At 49.7% G+C, this 17,909-nt stretch overlaps 1 protein-coding gene across 3 annotated transcripts; it reads left to right on the top strand.

Moving 5' to 3' along the window:
* The first annotated feature begins 5,829 nt into the window (after window positions 1-5,829).
* Window positions 5,830-16,710, top strand: Slamf8 (SLAM family member 8). 3 transcript variants are annotated; one of them, XM_004858748.3, is made up of 6 exons: window positions 5,830-6,061; window positions 6,607-6,785; window positions 9,528-9,854; window positions 12,423-12,728; window positions 12,808-12,912; window positions 14,808-16,710. In XM_004858748.3, exons 2-6 carry the CDS (start codon window positions 6,746-6,748, stop codon window positions 14,879-14,881), a joined length of 852 nt encoding a protein of 283 aa, XP_004858805.1. In that variant the 5' UTR covers window positions 5,830-6,061; window positions 6,607-6,745; the 3' UTR covers window positions 14,882-16,710. The 3 variants fall into 3 exon arrangements, with proteins under 3 accessions (XP_004858805.1, XP_087047095.1, XP_087047094.1); XM_087190968.1 differs by lacking the exon at window positions 5,830-6,061 and having other exon boundaries at window positions 6,539-6,785; window positions 12,808-12,958; XM_087190969.1 differs by lacking the exons at window positions 5,830-6,061; window positions 9,528-9,854 and having other exon boundaries at window positions 6,535-6,785.
* Window positions 16,711-17,909: the final 1,199 nt, after the last annotated feature.

Below are 17,909 nucleotides of genomic sequence, written 5' to 3'. Positions count from 1 at the left end.
TTAAAAGTAAATATAAGATAAAAAGATACATAGTTATAAAATCTACTTTGTTACTAAAAATGTTTCAATTTGTTTTATATTGTTCAGCAATATCAATCATTCCATGTCTGACTGTTCAGTTTGGTTTATTCAGGAGTCCACCACACTCCTTGAGGCCTGAAGGATTAGTTACACTGGCCTGACTTCATAGGCTCCTGTCCTGGAATTACAGAGTAAAGTCACCCTACAGACAGGGACCTCAGCAGATGCCACCCACCTTGCCCATGAGGGAGGCAACACATAATCAGACAGCTCCTGACTACCGTCATGTCTGCCCTGAACACAGTGCTGATGTCATGGGAGCTTATTAGAAACGCTACCACTCAGACCTAACCCCAGACTTGCTGAATCAGAATCTGCCTTTCAGTTGGATCTGTGGGTGATTTGCATGTATATTAAAATTTAAAAGTGTTGGTCCACCTACAAGGTGCATCATCAAAGTGCATCCATCTACTCGTCTGAGAGGCTCACAGCCTGTGGTTCTGCTCCAGCTGATCTGATAACAGAGATGCACAAGAGGATTAGTAAGACAACCCCTCCCAATATTTTTCTTTTTTCACTTCTATTCCCTTCTGTCCTTCTCTTCCCCAACTCCAGCCCCTCCCCCTCCTCCCCCCCCTTCCTCCTCTTCTTCCTCCTATCTCTCATCATCAGTTCAGCCCATGCTTAGAATACACCAGGGTGCCCCCCCCCACTTTGCCAACAATCAGAGACACAGCTGCAGGGACCAAGAACCACAGACAGATTATCCAGCAGCCGGGCATCCTCAGCTGTAGCTGGGTGCACCAGCAGAACCCAAGTCCTTGCCTCACCCGCCTCACAGGAATCACCCCTTATAAAGAGTGGCAACCCAAGTCAGCTCACCAAGGAAAACACTGATGGTGGGGTCTGAGACGGAACCAGCCCTTCCACTGACCTATAGACCACACACCACTTCCTGTTTGGGAGCCACACCGTTCCCCCTTCCTGCCCCCGCCCCACCAGTGACATTTAACACTGGCCTGGGGCCAGTCTGTGAAATTGCCTTTTAGTAGTGTCTGTGACAAGATAAGTGGCAAAATTACAGCAATAATTTACAAACTTTCATAGCAATCTGGTTCATTTAATATAATCATCAAAAATGAGGACTTGCAGTTTTGTATGTATGTCTTGTTTTGTTTTTTTTCTAGTAATTTGCTTTTATTGTATTCTACAAAGGTATGGGCCCACAATGGATTGGAAAGAAAAAAGAAAAATAGGTCCTTCGCCACAGATGGCTAAGAAGGCCTCCCCACACACGCTCGCGTGCACTCTTTCATGCTCGCATTCTCTTTCACGCTTACAAACAGCCCATTGCATGGCTGCTTGGGCACTTTGCTTCTCCCCAGAATCCTTCCCTGCCCCTGGCTTTATTTGCACATTTTCCCTTAGTTTAGAAAAGAATAAGCTGGAATTTTTCACAATGAACTTTTGCTAAGAAAATTGAAGAGAAAGAAAAACCCAGAACAGAACATAAAGTCTAGCTTCCTGAGGAGAACAAGGCTTTCCAGCCCCCGCCCTCCCGAGTTTGTGGCAGGACACTCGGCCCTCGAGCCCCATTTCCTACCCTCAGGTCAGAGCCGAACCTGCTAGGGATGGACCCTGTGGACACTGAGAGGCGCCCCCTGGAGACTAGAGGGCTGGCTGCCACAGGACTGTCCGCCAGCAGCCTTTACTTAGTACCAGGGCTCTGCTCTGCGAAAATTCTTTTTCTGTCCAGTCAGAACTAAGTGCAAACACCTAGCCGGCGAGGGGAGTTGGCTACATCTTTTCTAGGGACCTGGGCTCTACCGGGTCACATCAACTAAAGTGCAAAATGAGAACAAAGAACTCAGTATCTTAGTTGGGCGTGGAGAAGCAGCCTGGAGACGCTCTTTAAAGGACGAAGAAGCCTACATTTGGGCTCGTGGGCTCAGGGCTGCCCCCTGATGGCGCTCTGGGGTAGTTAAGGACTTACAGAGCGCCCGCCTGCACTGTGGTCTGATCCATTCATCGACTTCATCTCAAGATATGATTGGGCACCCAGTCCTTGTATGGTATGCGGCTATGCAGTTTAAACACAAGCTAAAAATAGAACGTGGTCCTTCCTTCCCTAAAACAAGAGGGCTGCATGCATTGGGATTTCTTTCAATTCCAGGTGTGTTAGTTTAGATTTGGTTAGGAAATAAGATCTGTATTTTTATTTAAATGAGCATCCCCTAAACAGCTCTGTGTGAGCACGCAATAAACAGCTCTGTGTCCGTCCCCTTTGTATTAACTTTGAGGACACTGACTATAGACTGTCTGTACAGCATGGGGAAGACCCAGCACTTTCATCTGAAGTGGGGATATTGTGTGCACCACCAAATGTTACATTTCCCTCTGCATTGAAGAAAGCAGCTGCAGTTGCCGGTACCTGAAACCATCATCACAAGACGTCTCTAGCAGTAGACATTGCTCACTGCTCAGGGGAATTCTCTCAGACTTTGAAAACACAGCTGGGCCAGGAGTTTAGCTCAGTGGTTCCGCCGCCTGCCTTGTAAGCACAAGGACCAGAGTTCGATCCCCGGTACCAAAAAAAAAAAAAAGAAAGAAAATACAGCTGATGTTCTACTTGTTTCTGGAATTCTTTCCCACGTGGGGCACAGATTAATCGTGATTATTCCTTTAATCCTAAGTACACGATCACTACCATCATTGGCACTGAGTTCCTGACCTCATGCTAGATGCTCTCCAAGTGTGTGTTGGGGCATTCGTGTGCGCAAGGTGGGAACCCCGCATAGCATCCTGTGGTGAATGAGTGCATGAAAGAGCTTCTAGCTGCCCCCTCTCTGCCTCAGCAAAGGCACAACTGTGGCTAGGTTTCTTTTTATGGTGCCTTTCTTAGAGTCTCTGGGAAGCTGTGTCATTGCCTCAAAAGCAGAGTGAACCCCTCCCACGCTCTCCTGCAGGTGCTCTAGCCCACTCATTCTGCTCTCCACTCGGTTTCTCCTTCTCCCGGTGTGCACCCATGCATGAGAGATTCCATTCCTTCTACCTGCTTCCAGCAGGGCCAGGACAGGAAGGACAGGAGGAGTGTTTTAAGCATGAAATTGAGGAAGGAACTGAGGCTCGAGCCCATGCCAGCACATCTCAGGAGAGGTCCGGTGCATCCATTTCACACCTGTAGAAAGTGAGCAACACTGATTGTTTCTAAAACACAACAGAGGCAGGACTCCTTCGGGGACATTCTCCCTCCAATCCAGTCTTCCTGCCAACACACAGCTGGCTAAGCTGGGGGCATGGGGGAACAAGATGGGACGCCTGCCCCAAGGTCTGAGGACGTGACATCTACTGACAGATAATCCAGATGGGATTTACATGATATAAAAAATAAAACCTCAACAAATATGGCTAATGATCTGACTGGCTTTTATTAACAGTTCATTCATGGGGGCAGCGACTCATCTAAAGGTTTAGTAAAGGTGCTCCCACAAGATGGGCAGAGGGGCTGGGCTTTATAAGGGCTGAAGAAACCATAACAGAACAAAAAGCAGATGGCTCATTTCAAGTTACTCTCCCAGTACCATTAAAACTGAGGAGAAGTCCTTAGGCTCAGGTAAATGGATGCCCTTCTGGCTGGTTTCTGGGGGTTTCTCGGGGTTTTTGAAAAGTAGCCTGTTAGGTGGCATCTGGCAGGAGTGACTCCGTTCTTGTCCAGTCAGCTGGGCCTGGTGCAGCAGGAACTCAGTCCAAAAGAAAAACCACTTCTAAATTCCACTGAGCAGTGAGATTCAGCCTGCTCCCTTCTGCCCTGTCCCACAGAGCCCCTCGGAGGGGTACAGACTCCCACTCCTGCCTGCCCACTCCCCAGGAACGGCCTTATCCCATCCCATCAGCCCTGGTTCCTCAAACCCCTGCAGATCGTGTCTAGCTCTGTCTGGGCCTCCTCTCCCGGCTGGCTCCCTCTCTCCCACCTTCTCTTCCTCCCCACCTCTCCCTGTGAGAGAAGCACTGCTCCTTTCTACTCGAGCACAGGACGTGGAAGTCCCAGCTGGGCGCACCCTCACCCGAATCCCACCCAGCCTGAACCTGAACCTGAACCGCCGCACCAGCAGCTCAGGAGGAACTCAGCCCGGTGGCTTGGCCGCGGTTAACACCTGCACCCCCACCTTCCCGCCCCCCACGGTGGGGGTGGGCTAATGGTGGGGTGCAGGGGGCTCCACGGGGAAGACAGAGCTACTAGCCGGCCACAGCACGCGCAGATTCTGCCTGACTCCACTCTGGCTTCCCAGAAAGGCCCCAGGGAGGTGGAGTAGCAGCACCGGCTGCCAGCTGCTCTCTTAATTAAGGAATGCGGGGAGTGGCCCCTTTGAACTCACCAGCTAATTTACTCCAGCGCACTCCCCCCCGTGGCTGGGTAATTAATGTGGTGTGAACCAGTGATTAGCAGCGGTGGGGGAACCCGCCCGCCAGACTTAACCCTTCCCTACACTCGGGAAGAAGCGCTGCCTGCTCCATTCACTCCGATTTCTCCCCCTGCCACACCACCGGCCCCAGGTTTTTCCTGTGGGGGAGGTGAAACATTTTGCAGTCCTCATGCAGCCTCCTCTTCTGCCCTCAGCTTCTGCAAATTTCCCCTCCAGGAGAGGGGTTCGAGGCGGAAGCCAAGGGAGTGTTTGGGGAACCCTCTGGGCAACCAGTTCTGCTAAGAGGGACAATGACTGCCTACTGTCTCCTCTGAAGGGACCCACCCTGGCCCCTCCTGCACCCCTCAGCCCTCGCAGTCCCAGGCCCTGACACCCCAGAATCGGTCCATCTGATGGGACAGGTGCTTGGAGGGCTGGGGCAGGTCTCTGCCCTCCGGCTCCCACAGACCCCTGCACACTCCTGGCATCGTTCTTCCCACACCGGCTGTAATTATTGATTTACTTATTCCTTCTCCTCCTCTAAACTTTGAATTCCTTAAGGGCAGGGGCTAAGCCTTTCATCTCTGTGTCCCCAGAACCTGGCACCTCAGTAGATGCTCAATAAACGATGAATGGATGGCAGAACTGACAATAGAGTCATAAATTATTCCCTCCCCTTATCGTTTTTATCCTACTGCAAAGGCACCTCCAAGTGCTGCCAGGATTTCTGCTCTGTTCTTTTCTCCTAACTCCAAACTTTCCTTCCTAGTCCAGGCATCACGGCCATCTGTGCCCCAGGATTCTTGCCTGCTCTTTCTGTCCCTCCCTGTCCTGCGCTGTCCTCACACCACTGGGAAGTTACCCCCAGCTCAAAACAGGCAGGCCTCCTGCCTCCAAGCAGCACTGCTCCTCCTCCTTGGGGTGTTCCCTGGGCCCCCCAGCTGCGCAGGCAGAGTAGTAGTGTGAGCTAGATTCCTAGGCCCACCCCAGCCACAGCATCCCTGAGAAACTACGTATGTAACAAGACTGAAGCCTGCTCCCCAGATTAATTTAACCCCGTATTTATGCATCAGGTCTACATAATCCCATCCCAGCCTCCCTACGAATTCCTCCCACTTCAGCCCTAAAGGTTTCTCTTCTTATTCCTGGAATCTGCTCAGTACTTTCCCTGCTGTGGAGGCTCTGTACACTCCTCTCTCCCTTCATGCCCAGGACTCACCCCCAAGCTTGGCCTTCTCCTTTTTCTCTTCCTATCCAAAGCAGACCCATCTTCAGGACGTAGCTTAAATTTCACCCCAGCCCAGGACTTTCCCCCAGCCCCTCCCAAGGCGCTGGCTACTTATGTGGCCCATCGGTACAGGGCAGACCTGTCTGTGGGCGACCTTCACTCGCCCTGCATGTCTGTTTCTACATTTCGGCTGAGCGTACAAAGAAGCAGGAACTCCATCCCACATCCTATCTGCCTAGTTCCTGCCTCAGTCCAAAGTATGGTGTCCAGTTTGAGTGTTAGGTCAGAGGCTACACAGAACCAGACACAACAAGCCACACTGGGACAATCAGGAATATTCCTCAGGGACATCTTGAAAAGCCTCCCTGACATAAGAAACTGGGTAAACAGAAGCAAGAAGAGAACAAAGGTGAGCAGAGGGCAACTGTGTCTGACTTTACTCTGGTTTTGAATTTCTCCACCTTTCCTAAGGCTGCAAGAAGATCCTTCCTGACAGTGTAAGTGTGAAATGGATGGTTCTGGAAAGAGCAGTTCTGGCCAGGGAGCCAGGGAGCTGAGTGGATGCAGGAAGCCAACCATGAAAAGCAAAACTTCAAATGCTAAGCAGGAAAAGCAGAAGAACCTTGCATGCTTAGCTGAGAGTTCAGCCTATCCTGCGGTTAGCAGGAGGCCATGAAGGAATTTTAAGCAGAGGAGAAGTGACTTGATAGGAACTGCAGCTTTGAAGGTTCTCTGAGACCACAACGGAGAGCACAGATAGCCACAGGCAGGGTCAGGTGCAGGAAGGCCCCATAGCAGGCAGCTAGGAGCATGTGGGCTTGTGTGGTGCAACTGTCGCTAGGCAGTAGCCAATCACAGACACAGGAAAGAGGATGACTTACAAGAATCTGTTCCTGAAAGCTCAGCCAGGCCTGCAGCCAACTTCCACTTTACTTGGGATATTTTCACTTTCAGGCCATCTTGCTCTGAGTCAAGATTCCTCCTTCTGAACATGGGACTTTCCAGAAGGACCACAGCTCCTTCCATGCATCCTGTGGGTCTGGGATGTTCTGGGCTTTGACTGTGAAGGAGTTTTCTGCCTCTCCAGAGGAGGATGGCCAAGGGGTCCCTGTGGAGTCTACTTCTCTGGGAAGGTAAGTGGGGCAGGCCCCTCTTCCCAGCTCCCCTTGCCAGACCTCTAGGGACCCCCTCGGCCAGACCAAGCAAGAACCCAAGAGCTGAGGATGGATAGAGAAGAGTAAAGCAAGTTGTTGGGAACCATTTACAGCTAGACAGATACAAAGAAAAGCAGGGGCCTGAGTGGAAGGAGGTAGCAGCACTAGGAGCATCCATGTCCATGAGACATGAGCTGTTATGCGGCCCAAGACAGAAGTGAGCCAATGGTGCCGTCGATTTAGGGAGAAAGTTAGATTGTGAGGACTTGGCAAGGTTAACACATGAAAATTCTACATACAGTCTGTGCAGAGGGGAGGAGGGGAGGGCAGGGCAACACAGGTTCCCTACAGCCTGAGAAGTGTGTTTTCAACAGCCTGCGGGGAAGCTGGGATCCCTCCATGCAGCCTGTGCAAGGAGAGGTGGGTATGAAGCAGGGAGGAGAATCGAGAGAAAGTTAAGAGTGGTCCACTGGACTTGGGTGTGGCTGACAATGGTGTGACATTGGAATGGCCAAGATGTGGGGCCTCCTCAGCACTGGGTAGTCCCCCAATCTTCTGATGCCTGTATTTCCCTCCTTGTTCAGCAAGTAGCCAATATGCTGTGAGTCAGCCCCTACAGGGTCAAGGATGGGGGTCATGGGTGTGACAGGAACCGAGACATTCTTGTTTATATCAGAGTCTCATAGGGACTTTGAGATTGCTTTGTCCAGTGCCCCGTCCTGAGTTCCTGACCCTTGAAGGCTCCCAAGGCCCCTCCTGATTTCTTCATTTTTAATGTGTTCGAGTAATCACCCCTAATCCTTCAAAAATACCTCAGTGTGTTTCATTCACAAAATCTTTCAAGTCACTGAACATCTGAGGATATTGTTCTAGATTTCTGACATATGGATTGTTTTTTTAAATTTTTGTTTGTTTTTATGTATGCTAAGCAGGTACTGGACCACTGAGCTACATCCCCAGCTATTAAATACTTTTCAAAATAGCTCTTCTTGTCCAATGAGATCAATATAGCCAATCTGGTGCAGCCCTCTGCTTTAGCAGGCAAGACCACTGACACTAGAGAGGGGATGAAATGCTGATGGTCACATAGCTGGCTTGCGGCAGAGCCAGGACAGGATAGAACTCAGGTCTCCACTGACATCCCGCACAATTCTCCATCTGTGCTCCCCCCTCACTTTGCATCAACACAGAAGCCATTACCAGCCAGGATGGAGAGGACTGGGACCAGAAAGGGCAGTAAGGTAGATGAGGAACTGAAGCTGAAGCTATGTGGCCAGCTGAGTGATCGTCCAGAACACCTTTTCTTAACCAACTCCTAGCACATCTGCCCTTATTTGACTCTGCACCCCAGTGCCAACTGCTGTGCTGGGCACTAGGTGCATCTTCAGCCAATTCAGCACAATTTACTGAGCTTTCCTATAGCCTGCTTCTAAACAAGGTGGTCGCTGTAGGACCAAAGATTAAAAAAAAAAAAGACAATGGCCCTTGAAGAGCTCATGGACTGGTGACAGACACTGCCTCAAATAGACAATAGTAATGGAAGGACGGGGCAGTCGTAGTGCTGATCCCTGATCGCTGTAGGAACAGAGGAAGAGTGTGTGACTTGCAGGAAAGGGTGGGAACATTGGACCAGGCAGTGACACTTCCAGAGGGAGCAGGAATGAGCCAGGGAAAGAGCCGGGGGGCATTGCAAACCGAAGTGTCTCCCCCACATCTCAAACTAAAATACAGCCCCCCCAAACTCAGCATCTGGCCATCTCACTACCACCCCGTCTGTTTCTTCTCCTATTCCAGACCGCAGCGGATGACATCCAGTGATCCCAAGGCCCAGGGCGCGGGGGGCACATCCTCAACTTCTTTTTCCCTCTCACTCCCCAGATCTAATCTATTGCCAAACCTTACTGATTATCACACCATCTTAATCTCTCTACTCCAATTTGCCCCACTTCTCGAACCCCCCTGCCTCCTTTGCTCAGTTCAAGTCCCAGTCGCCCTCTCCCTGGGTTAATAACCCAGCTTCAGTCTTGCCCTACCTCCAATGCATTCTCCATACCTCTGCTGGAATGGTTTCCTAACCACGCATCTAAATCATCTCACCCTCCTGCTTAAAATCTGTCTGAGGGGTAGTTTTATTCTAAGGATAAAAGCCAAGCTCCAGTGCTGCTTTCAGGGCCTGGCAGGATCTGGCTCCCACCAATTCTGCAGTATCATTTCCTGTGCCTCCTGCGGAGAACACTTTCTGTTCCTCAGCATGCACCGGCCTCTCTCTCTGGACCTCTGCGCTCGCTGTTCCCTTTCCTCTTATACCACTTCCCCGTCTGCTCCCTGCTCCAGGCAGCCCGCATGCAGGGTCTGACTGATTCCCACTGCTCCTTTGGGTCTCAGCTTCACCATTCCTTCTCTGAGTCCCGCAAGGCAAGGCCGACTGAGTTCTCTCTTCACCTTGCCTGTGTTCGGCCAGGACACTCCATTCTCCCCATCCTGGCACTTAATGTCATTTATTTTAATTGCTTGCCTGAGTGTCCAGCTTCCTCTGTGAGGTTCATGAATACAGTGACTGAGTTCTCTGGCTGACCAGTTTGTCCTCAGCCCTGGCCCACTGCACCCTCGCTTCCGTGGTGGGAGTATGGATGGAGGGGCCCTAATTTGGCCCCTCCAGCTGTGTTCAGTGTAGGGAAGAGGAGCGAGAGGGGGCACTAACCAGGGTCTCTGTCCTTCCAGCACTACTTCGCATTGCAGTTACTGGTGCCCAAGTGCTGAGCAAGGTGGGGGACTCCGTGCTGCTGGCAGCTGAGCAGCCCCCTGGTTTCCAAGTGCGTGAGGCCATCTGGAGATCTCTCTGGCCTTCAGAGGAGCTCCTGGCCACATCTTTTTGGGGCTCCCTGGAAACGCTGTACCACTCCCGCTTCCTGGGCCGAGCCCAGCTGCACAGCAACCTCAGCCTGGAGCTTGGACCCCTGCAGGCTGGGGACAGTGGCAACTTCTCCGTGCTCATGGTGGACACCGGTGGCCGGGTCTGGACCCAGACCCTGCAGATCAAGGTGTATGGTGAGTACACCTGACCCTGCTGCTCCTCTCACAAAGCACCAGACAGGCGTCCTGGGCCATAGCAGCTAGGAGAACTGCGTTCCAAAACCTCTGGTCTCTGACCACGTGGCTAGCTCAGGCAACAGCTGCTGCTTTAGTCACAGCTAAGAAAACTCCCCAGATACTCCCACAGGAGCTCCTACCTAGGGCAGCCAGGCTTTGCCCTCCCACTGTCCTTATCTGAACTCCAGCTGGCTCTTTTCCAGGCTCAGTGGCCTTGGACACAATGCTTAGCCTCCCTGACCTTCATTTTTCTCATTTGATAAGTGAGCCTGACAGTATTACCATGTGCAGCACCCTCAAGGTGAAATAAAGCATCTAGAAGGGAGCCTGGCCTGTCTAGCAATTCTAAGGTATCACCAGAGATTATAAGCCATGGTACTATTTCATCTATCACTAAAAAGGAAACAAAAGTGTTGCATATTAGACTATGATACAACTGACTTTTATTTACAAAATTCACATTAGACTAGAAGAGCATCAAGTTTGTTTTGTTTCGTCCATTCATGCACCTTTGTTTATGTGCTTGTTTGCTTATTTATTTATTTTTGGTGCTGGAGATTGACTCGAGCTTTGCTCTTCTACTGTCTACACCCCCAGCCCTATATGTCTTAAAAGAGGTCTCTTAGAGATTTTAACTATATATTATTCATGGACTCTCTCAGGCACTCATCATCGGAAAGCAAACCATCTCAAAACTTAAGGCCTAAAAACATCTCTTTATTTTTTATGATTTCTTCAGTTGGCAGGCCCTGCTGGGTGGACCTCCTGCTCCCTGGGAATCTGCCAGGGTCTTTTACACAGCTGCTGTCACCTCAGCTGGAGTGGCTGAATTAGCTGGGGACAGGATGGGCCCTTTTTCCCTAACAACTCCTCCTCCACCTGCACACATTCCTGCTGGTCAAGAAAGATTGGCTTTTCAGCTCCATTCATCTACCACACACGGGCTTGGGAAAGAGATGTGAGTGACCCCAAACCTCTGCTTCAGGAAAACCTCAGAAATGTGGATGGGGGGGGGGGTCTCATTTAAGAATGAAAAGTAGGAGTAGCAGCTGGGCGGAGGGAAGCAGAGAGGGAAAGAGGCCAGAAGCAAACTGCAGAAGTGTCTGGAACCCCCAGAAACAGCTACCTGGCTGCCCCGGGTGGCCATTCAGGGTGCAGATGTGCAATTAAAGGAAACCCTCGTGGCTCCTGTAAGCCCTGAGCCAGGGTGGAGGTCTTGACAAGCAGAGTATTAGCTGGGTCTCAGCACCCTCCAGTCCCTTAGCCTCATGCCCTTGTGCAGTGGACAACCTAACAACCATACAGGCAGCCCCTAGCCTCTCCCGGTTCTGAGTCTCAACTGCCGCACATGTGAAATGAGGACATTGAATGTGATAATACATGCAGCACCCACACCACTAAGCTCCAAAATGCCTTGTTCTCAGCATCTGAATTACAGATTTTAAGGAAATTGCTGTTTTATTGCTTCCAAATACATAGCGTGATTAGAACTAATTGCAGGAAGCTGCCAAGCAGCCCTCCTTAGGAGCTCCGCTTTGACAATAGATAAGACTGATTTGAATTAGCAGAGCAGTTACTAGAAATGTCAATGGGTGTTTCTACTGTGCCTGCCCATGTTTGGAAGCAGCTTGTCCTCTTAAGTGGTGTAAATATCCCCCCTGTAATCTTTGTTTATACTATTAGTGTGCCCGGCAAATCATTTCTTTTTTTCCATATCACAAATCCCACCAGATTGAGCTGGCATTAACGAGGTTCTATTCTGCTTGACTTCGGAATGCTGTCAGAGACTGAACCCTCCCATTGTCACCAGAATCCTGTCCCTCTGGACCCATCACACAAAGATTCGAGATTTACTCATCAATCTATTTAGGAACAGGGAGCCACATTTTAGGACACCGATTTGTTTAATGGCCCGGGTATTGAGCACCTGTCTGCCAGCACTAGAGAGCTACAGTTATCGGAATAACAAAATAGAACCTCTACATCTGGGCTCCCCTCACAGCATTCTGCACTCTTGTCATCATTTTCTTAGTTTTTTACAATCACTTGTCAGCTGGAAAAGTCTAAGAATGTGCTTGTTTTCTCCCCTGACTTAATAAACAGTTGTCAAAGCTGACTGACACATGGTAAGAGAAATGCTATCACAAGAGACAGACAGTATGTGTGGACAGTTGAGGGCCATGCTTGGAATATCAGAGAAGGCGTCATAGTTGAGGCATTAAGCAATGTGTCCAAGCTGGCCTTGAAGGATACCTAGGAGTTTTCTAGGAAGGCAACAAACAAAAGCAAACATCTGCACAAAGGAACCATGTGGAAGCATGGAAGCTACGAAACAGCATGGCATGTTTGGGAGAACTGAAAATTTACTAGGATGGGCAGGGAGGACGAGCAGGAGGTGTAGTTGGAGAGGCTAACATGATTCACTTCATGAAAGGTTTCAAATAGAAGGCTAAGGAATCATCTATCCTGAGAGCAATGGAAAACCAAACAAGATCTTAGAACACCTGCTCTCCTATTCTTGTGCAGATGCAGTACCCAGGCCCATGGTTCAAGTCTTCATTGCTGTACCAGGGGATGCTCAGCCCCCCAACACCTGCCAGGTCTTCTTGTCCTGCTGGGCCCCCAACATCAGTGACATAACCTACAGCTGGCGACAGGAGGGAATGATGGACTTTGGTGTTGGAACGCACAGCCTCTTCACAAATGGGCAGGTATTGAGCCTTTCTCTGGGACTCAGAGACAAGGACGTGGCCTATTCCTGCGTTGTCTCCAACCCTGTCAGCTCGGACTTGGTCACAGTCACCCCCTGGGAGAGCTGCCATCATGAAGCAGGTAAGCCAAGGGCCGTTGTTCAAGGGTCAAGGGATTATGAAGCGTGAAGCCCACCTCTGACCCCACCCCTCCTGTCCAGCACCAGGGACGGCCTCCTACAAGGACGTGCTACTGGTGGTGGTGCCGATCTCCCTGCTGCTGCTCCTGGCAGGAGTCTTCGTGTGGCACAGTGGCCTCTGCTCAGGTAGGAGGCCCGCCGGTGCAGGGACGGGTGAAGGACATGGGAGGAGGTAGGTCGAACCTCCTTCTACTTAGGCTTCAGATGACCTCCTCCTCACCTCTCCTGCCGCAGCCCTTGCCACTCTTAATCTCAAACTTCGTTCTCCAACCAGACTGAACTACTTGGCATTTCTTTTGCAGTTCTCCAGATGAGCCACTCTCTTGCAAACATCTCCAAGCCTTCCTGTTCTCTATTCCCTCTGCTTAGAACACACTGCCATGATTTTCCACCCACCTCCCCTTGCCTGTTGGTTTGGCTGTCTCCTATCAGACCTTCCAAACTGGCCCCAGGGAGCCTGCCCTAATGACCTCCTAAGCCCCACCTTCAGGCAGATTAATGTCCTTTTTTTTCAGTACTGGGGAATAAACCCAGGGCCTTCACTCTGAGGTACATCCTCAGCCCTTTTTATTTTGAAGCACTAAATTGCTAAATGGCCCAGGCTGGGCTCAAATTTGTGGTCCTTCTGCCTCAGCCTTCGAAAGTGCTGGGATTCTGGGATAGCAGCATGCTCTTCGACACCTGGCTACTGTCCTGCCTTTAATCTCCATTGTGTACCCCAGTCACAGAACTAATTACACTTACCCTCCCGCTTAATTCTAAGACCTTTAAAGGCAAAGGCTGCGTCACTAGAGCATGCCCAGTTGTTCCAAGAACATAATAGTTCCTGGAACATGGCTGGTATTGGTAAACATTTGCTGAGTGAATCCCAACCCTTTCTTGCCTACAATTCCTAGGAAACGGCTCCCTGAGAGAAGCTCCTCCCTAGTCGATGGCTATAATGTCACCTTCTTGAGCAGAGGAGCGAAGGGAAAACTCAGAGGCCAGAGCAGATTCTGAGCTCCTCATTCAGCTTAGCACCCTCCTCTGCCTTTGCTCCACGATGCTCCAGCCCCACAAGAACCACCCAACTTTCTGTGCTTTGTGGCTGTTTCTGTGCCAAGTAGGGTGAGCTTGCTGGTCCCAGGGTCAACCAGAGGAAACACTGAGACCTCATTTGGGTGGATGAGTCCTAGAAGGCAGAATCTTGACCCAGGCACTAAGTATGGGGGAAGGAGGGTGCGCTGGGCCCTATTCACTCTTCCCAGAGGACAGGAAGGGCAGGGGAAGCAGCTGCTGCTGTGCTCCACCTAGAGGTCCTGTCTGTTAGAGTCTGGCCCTGGCCCTTTGCTCCCAAGAGCCCCCAGGATTTGTGGTAAGAAAGTAGAAGCTAAGAAAACAACAGCTTTATTGAGATATAATTCACATATTGTATTTAAAATGCACAGTTCAGCGGCTTTTAATATATCCACAGAGTTGTACATCCATCACCACAACCAATTTTAGAACACTTCCATTTAGCCCAAAAAGAAACCCTGTAACCTCAGCCAGCACTCCCCAATTCTCCTACTCCTCTCACAGCCCTAGGCAACCACAATCTACTCTCTGTTTCTGTGTATTTGTCTATTCCAGATATTTTGTGTAAGTGCAATTGCACGGTCCTTTATACCTGGCTTCTTTCCCTTAGCCTAATGTTCACAAGGTTCAAAAGAGAGCAGCTTGGGCCCCACAACTTGGGACAGTGAAAGTGCTCCACACATGGGGTGCACTCCAGGTCATTTAGCCAGGCGCATCACAGCCCTAACTTTCTCTACCACCTGCATCTCAGTGTATGCACAGGTGCAGAACAAGGTTAGACATGAGGAAGAACTTTCTGTTCTTAAAGAGACTCCTTTTCCAAGATTGTGGAAGATAAAGAGAAATGTACCTTTGACCAAGGTGACTTTGTATCGGGAAACAGGATTCAGAGCCCTGGGGCCAGGCCAAGTATGTCAAGATTCCAAACACTGATGGGATAACTGTATTTCTGATCTTCTTACCAGGGAAAAAGAAGAATGCCCATACTGACGAAGTAGCTCCAGAGACAGAGAATCCCCTTGTGCAGGACGTACCGTGAGGGACAGTCTAAGCTGATGGCTGGATCTTGAGGAGCCTCCCTGTCCGAGCACATGATGATCAGGAGCATAGCTGTCAGTAAAGACCACCAAAGGCCTCATACCTTCCAGGAGACCCCTTTTCAACCTCCAAGGAACACGCCGGACAGCCATCACACTAGAAGGATAAAAAGTACTGGCACAAACTTTCATGCCTCTCCTTTTTTTTCTCCCCTCTTTACACACTCTGGTCTTCTCTGAGCCAGATGAGCCTAACAAAATGTTCCCTCAGGAACACTGAAAGCTCTCCAGGATCCACGGGGACATTGATTGTCCAAGCATTCACTCCCCCACCACTACACATGCGGTGTTACCTGACTACAGAAACAGATTGCCTCTACCCTGTGTCCTGGGCTCCAAATGACACTGGACATTAGCACTTGCAAGAAAACTGAATCACCCTCTGCAGCCCCAGCTTGAGATGATAAGAAATGTCCAGAATACATGTAGGTGAGAAAGACAAAGGTTTCTCTTTCTGGCCTGAAAAGCATTCAGGACCCCTGAGTTCATAGCCCCTCTAAGACAAATTCCAGCTATAGATAACCAATGATGCTTGACATCCATGCTCAGAATGGCAGCTGCCCAATTAATAGACACCATTTCCAATGACCCTCACACTTCCTAACGGATCTGAGGAGGTTCTCTCTTCATTCCCTAGCACAGTGGCCAGGAAAGGAGATGCTGAATTGTCCCACCCAACAGGAAGTTCTTGAGCAACTTTAAGAAAAACAGCTGAGCTCAGAAGAAATCTTTCTCTTTGAGACTTGAAGAGGGAAGAACCAGGAAAATCTACACAGAAAGAAAATTATGGAGAAGGATGCTGAGGCATTTTAGAAGCTTCTACATTGATTTTTCAGATGCAAGTGCAGAAGATCTACCCAAATTCAAGGGGGGAGACAAAGATCTTCTGCTCAGCAGGAGGATTGTCAATATCACTTTGACACAAGATGGAAAATGTTACTGTGGCCATCTCTGTGAAATACATTCTGCCACTGAGCAACTCCGCCTGGAAAAGCTCCAGACTATTTATTGCCACTGGAAAAAACTTGATGAGCTAAATTTACATTCAAGGATTAGTAGCTAATAAAGCTCATGGTTTTTCCCACTAAAATGAAACTGGACTTTATTCCAGGGACTTACTCAAGTCTTAATACTAGACAAGAAGGAAGCATTGAAGAAACAAGGGCAAGTTTGGGGTATTTTCCCAGCCAGGCTTTAGCATCTCCCCTTGGCCTGTCAGTCCTGTACTCAGACCTTCTCCTTCCTCCTGGTGCCCCAGGAAGTCACTTCATTTTGGATGAATGATCAGCACAACTGGTTTCCAGATTCACATCACCACTCCTCCATTTGATTGTTCCTGGATTTTCCCTTCCTGCTCACTCAGAGGCCCCCTGTCAGTCACCAGCCTTTCCTTAATCCTCACCCCTTTCTAGCACCCATTTCTCTCCTATCACCTTTCCTCAAGCCTACCTGTTCAGTGAACAGGCCCACGTCTGCCCTCACCTGCCATCTAGAGGCATTTCTCATGTCAGGTCCCTAAAAATAATGTGAGAAAGATCTAGCGATGAGCCGCGATGATTTCTGCAGAGAGATACCACTCCCCACCTCTTTTCCCTTGATCCCCAGGGCTTTACCTCAGATCAGAAAGGTTCTGAATAGAGTGGGACCCATATTTCTCCCTGCACAAGGTGACCCTTAGTGACCTTGCATGGATGGGGTTTTTGTAATGAGTTGTACCAGGGCCTCTTTGAACAGACCAAGTTGCTCAAATAAACCATCCCATCCCCAATGATTCACTTGTCAACCAGTAGACTTGTTAACCTTCCATTAAGATACAAAGTGCTTTTGTGAGACCAATTTCTGTGCTAATGAGCACTGAGATTTATGCTTTAAAAGTTGCACCATCACAAAAGGAGTCAAGGGCTCAGCATATGCTGGGTACACATTGAGGCACCTGGGAATCAGGAGCAAAGCAAAGCCTGAACCTCATGGAGTTTGTGTTCTAGATCATCTAAATAAAGGAATATGTTAGATGGTGATAGTTTCTGTTAAGAAAGATAAATCAGAGTAAAGGACTAGGCTGGGGAGAAGGGGTCCATCTTAGATAAGGTGTAACCTTCTGAAGAGGTGACGTTTGAGCAGTAGCAAAGAGTGCTCTGGAGAGAGAAAGACCAGAAAGTGCAAAATGGGAGCATTGTTGGTGTTTACAAGGACAAGACCAGGGTGGCTGAGTCCAAAGGGAGAGGACAGGGAAGGGGAAGAGCACAGAAAGATGGCCCGGAGCCATGTCACACGGGAATTCTGTGGTCTTCAGAGCACCTTTTCCCTAGGGTTTAGGTGGCACAGAAAGCCCTTCAACTGGGTCAGTCCAGGTGCCAGACTCTTCCTGAAATGACCTTCACATCCTTGTTTCCACTAAGCTCATAGTCAGATCAGAGCCCCCTTCCAAATCTGTTTCTTTTCCTTGTTTTCATTTTGTTTTAGCAACAGCCTTTGTACTTGTTCTTCTATACAAAGGACAAGCACAAGAGCTACTAAAACAAAGGTGTCAGGTGACGTGATAGTGGAGAGCATGGGGAGGAGGCATCACCAGAGCTACAAAAGGAAGAAGGGTGACAAGGCGGAAGAGGAGGAGAAAGGGGTGGACGTGGGGGAGAGAAAAAGGACCGCCGGATACATAACGGCATCTCTGGCAAACCTGCCTTCCATGTTTATGAAGAAGTCTTACCGGTTCTCTTAATCAGCTCTGCTTACATGCTGACCTCTTGGGGAAGCACTGCCTCCTTCCAAACTGACTCCACAGCCTTCTGCATCTATTCTGCATGCAGCCTGAAGGAAGGGCCTATCAAGCTACAAAATATAACTATCCTCAGATCCTGGGAAGCTGTAGTGGCTGCCTCCCCTTGGGCTAGGTACTGGTGGGACAGGCGGAGTATGTGGGGTTCGTCGCTCTGCACTACTAGCCGGGGTCCTGTTCTGGGAGTCATTCTT

The sequence above is a fragment of the Heterocephalus glaber genome, unplaced genomic scaffold (assembly GCF_053883595.1).
Source record: "Heterocephalus glaber isolate CG9 unplaced genomic scaffold, H.glaber_assembly_v1.0 deba00001561, whole genome shotgun sequence".
Lineage (NCBI taxonomy): Eukaryota > Metazoa > Chordata > Mammalia > Rodentia > Bathyergidae > Heterocephalus > Heterocephalus glaber.
The sequence above is the reverse complement of the archived record's forward strand: the minus strand, read 5'-3'. Positions and strand labels throughout refer to the sequence as shown.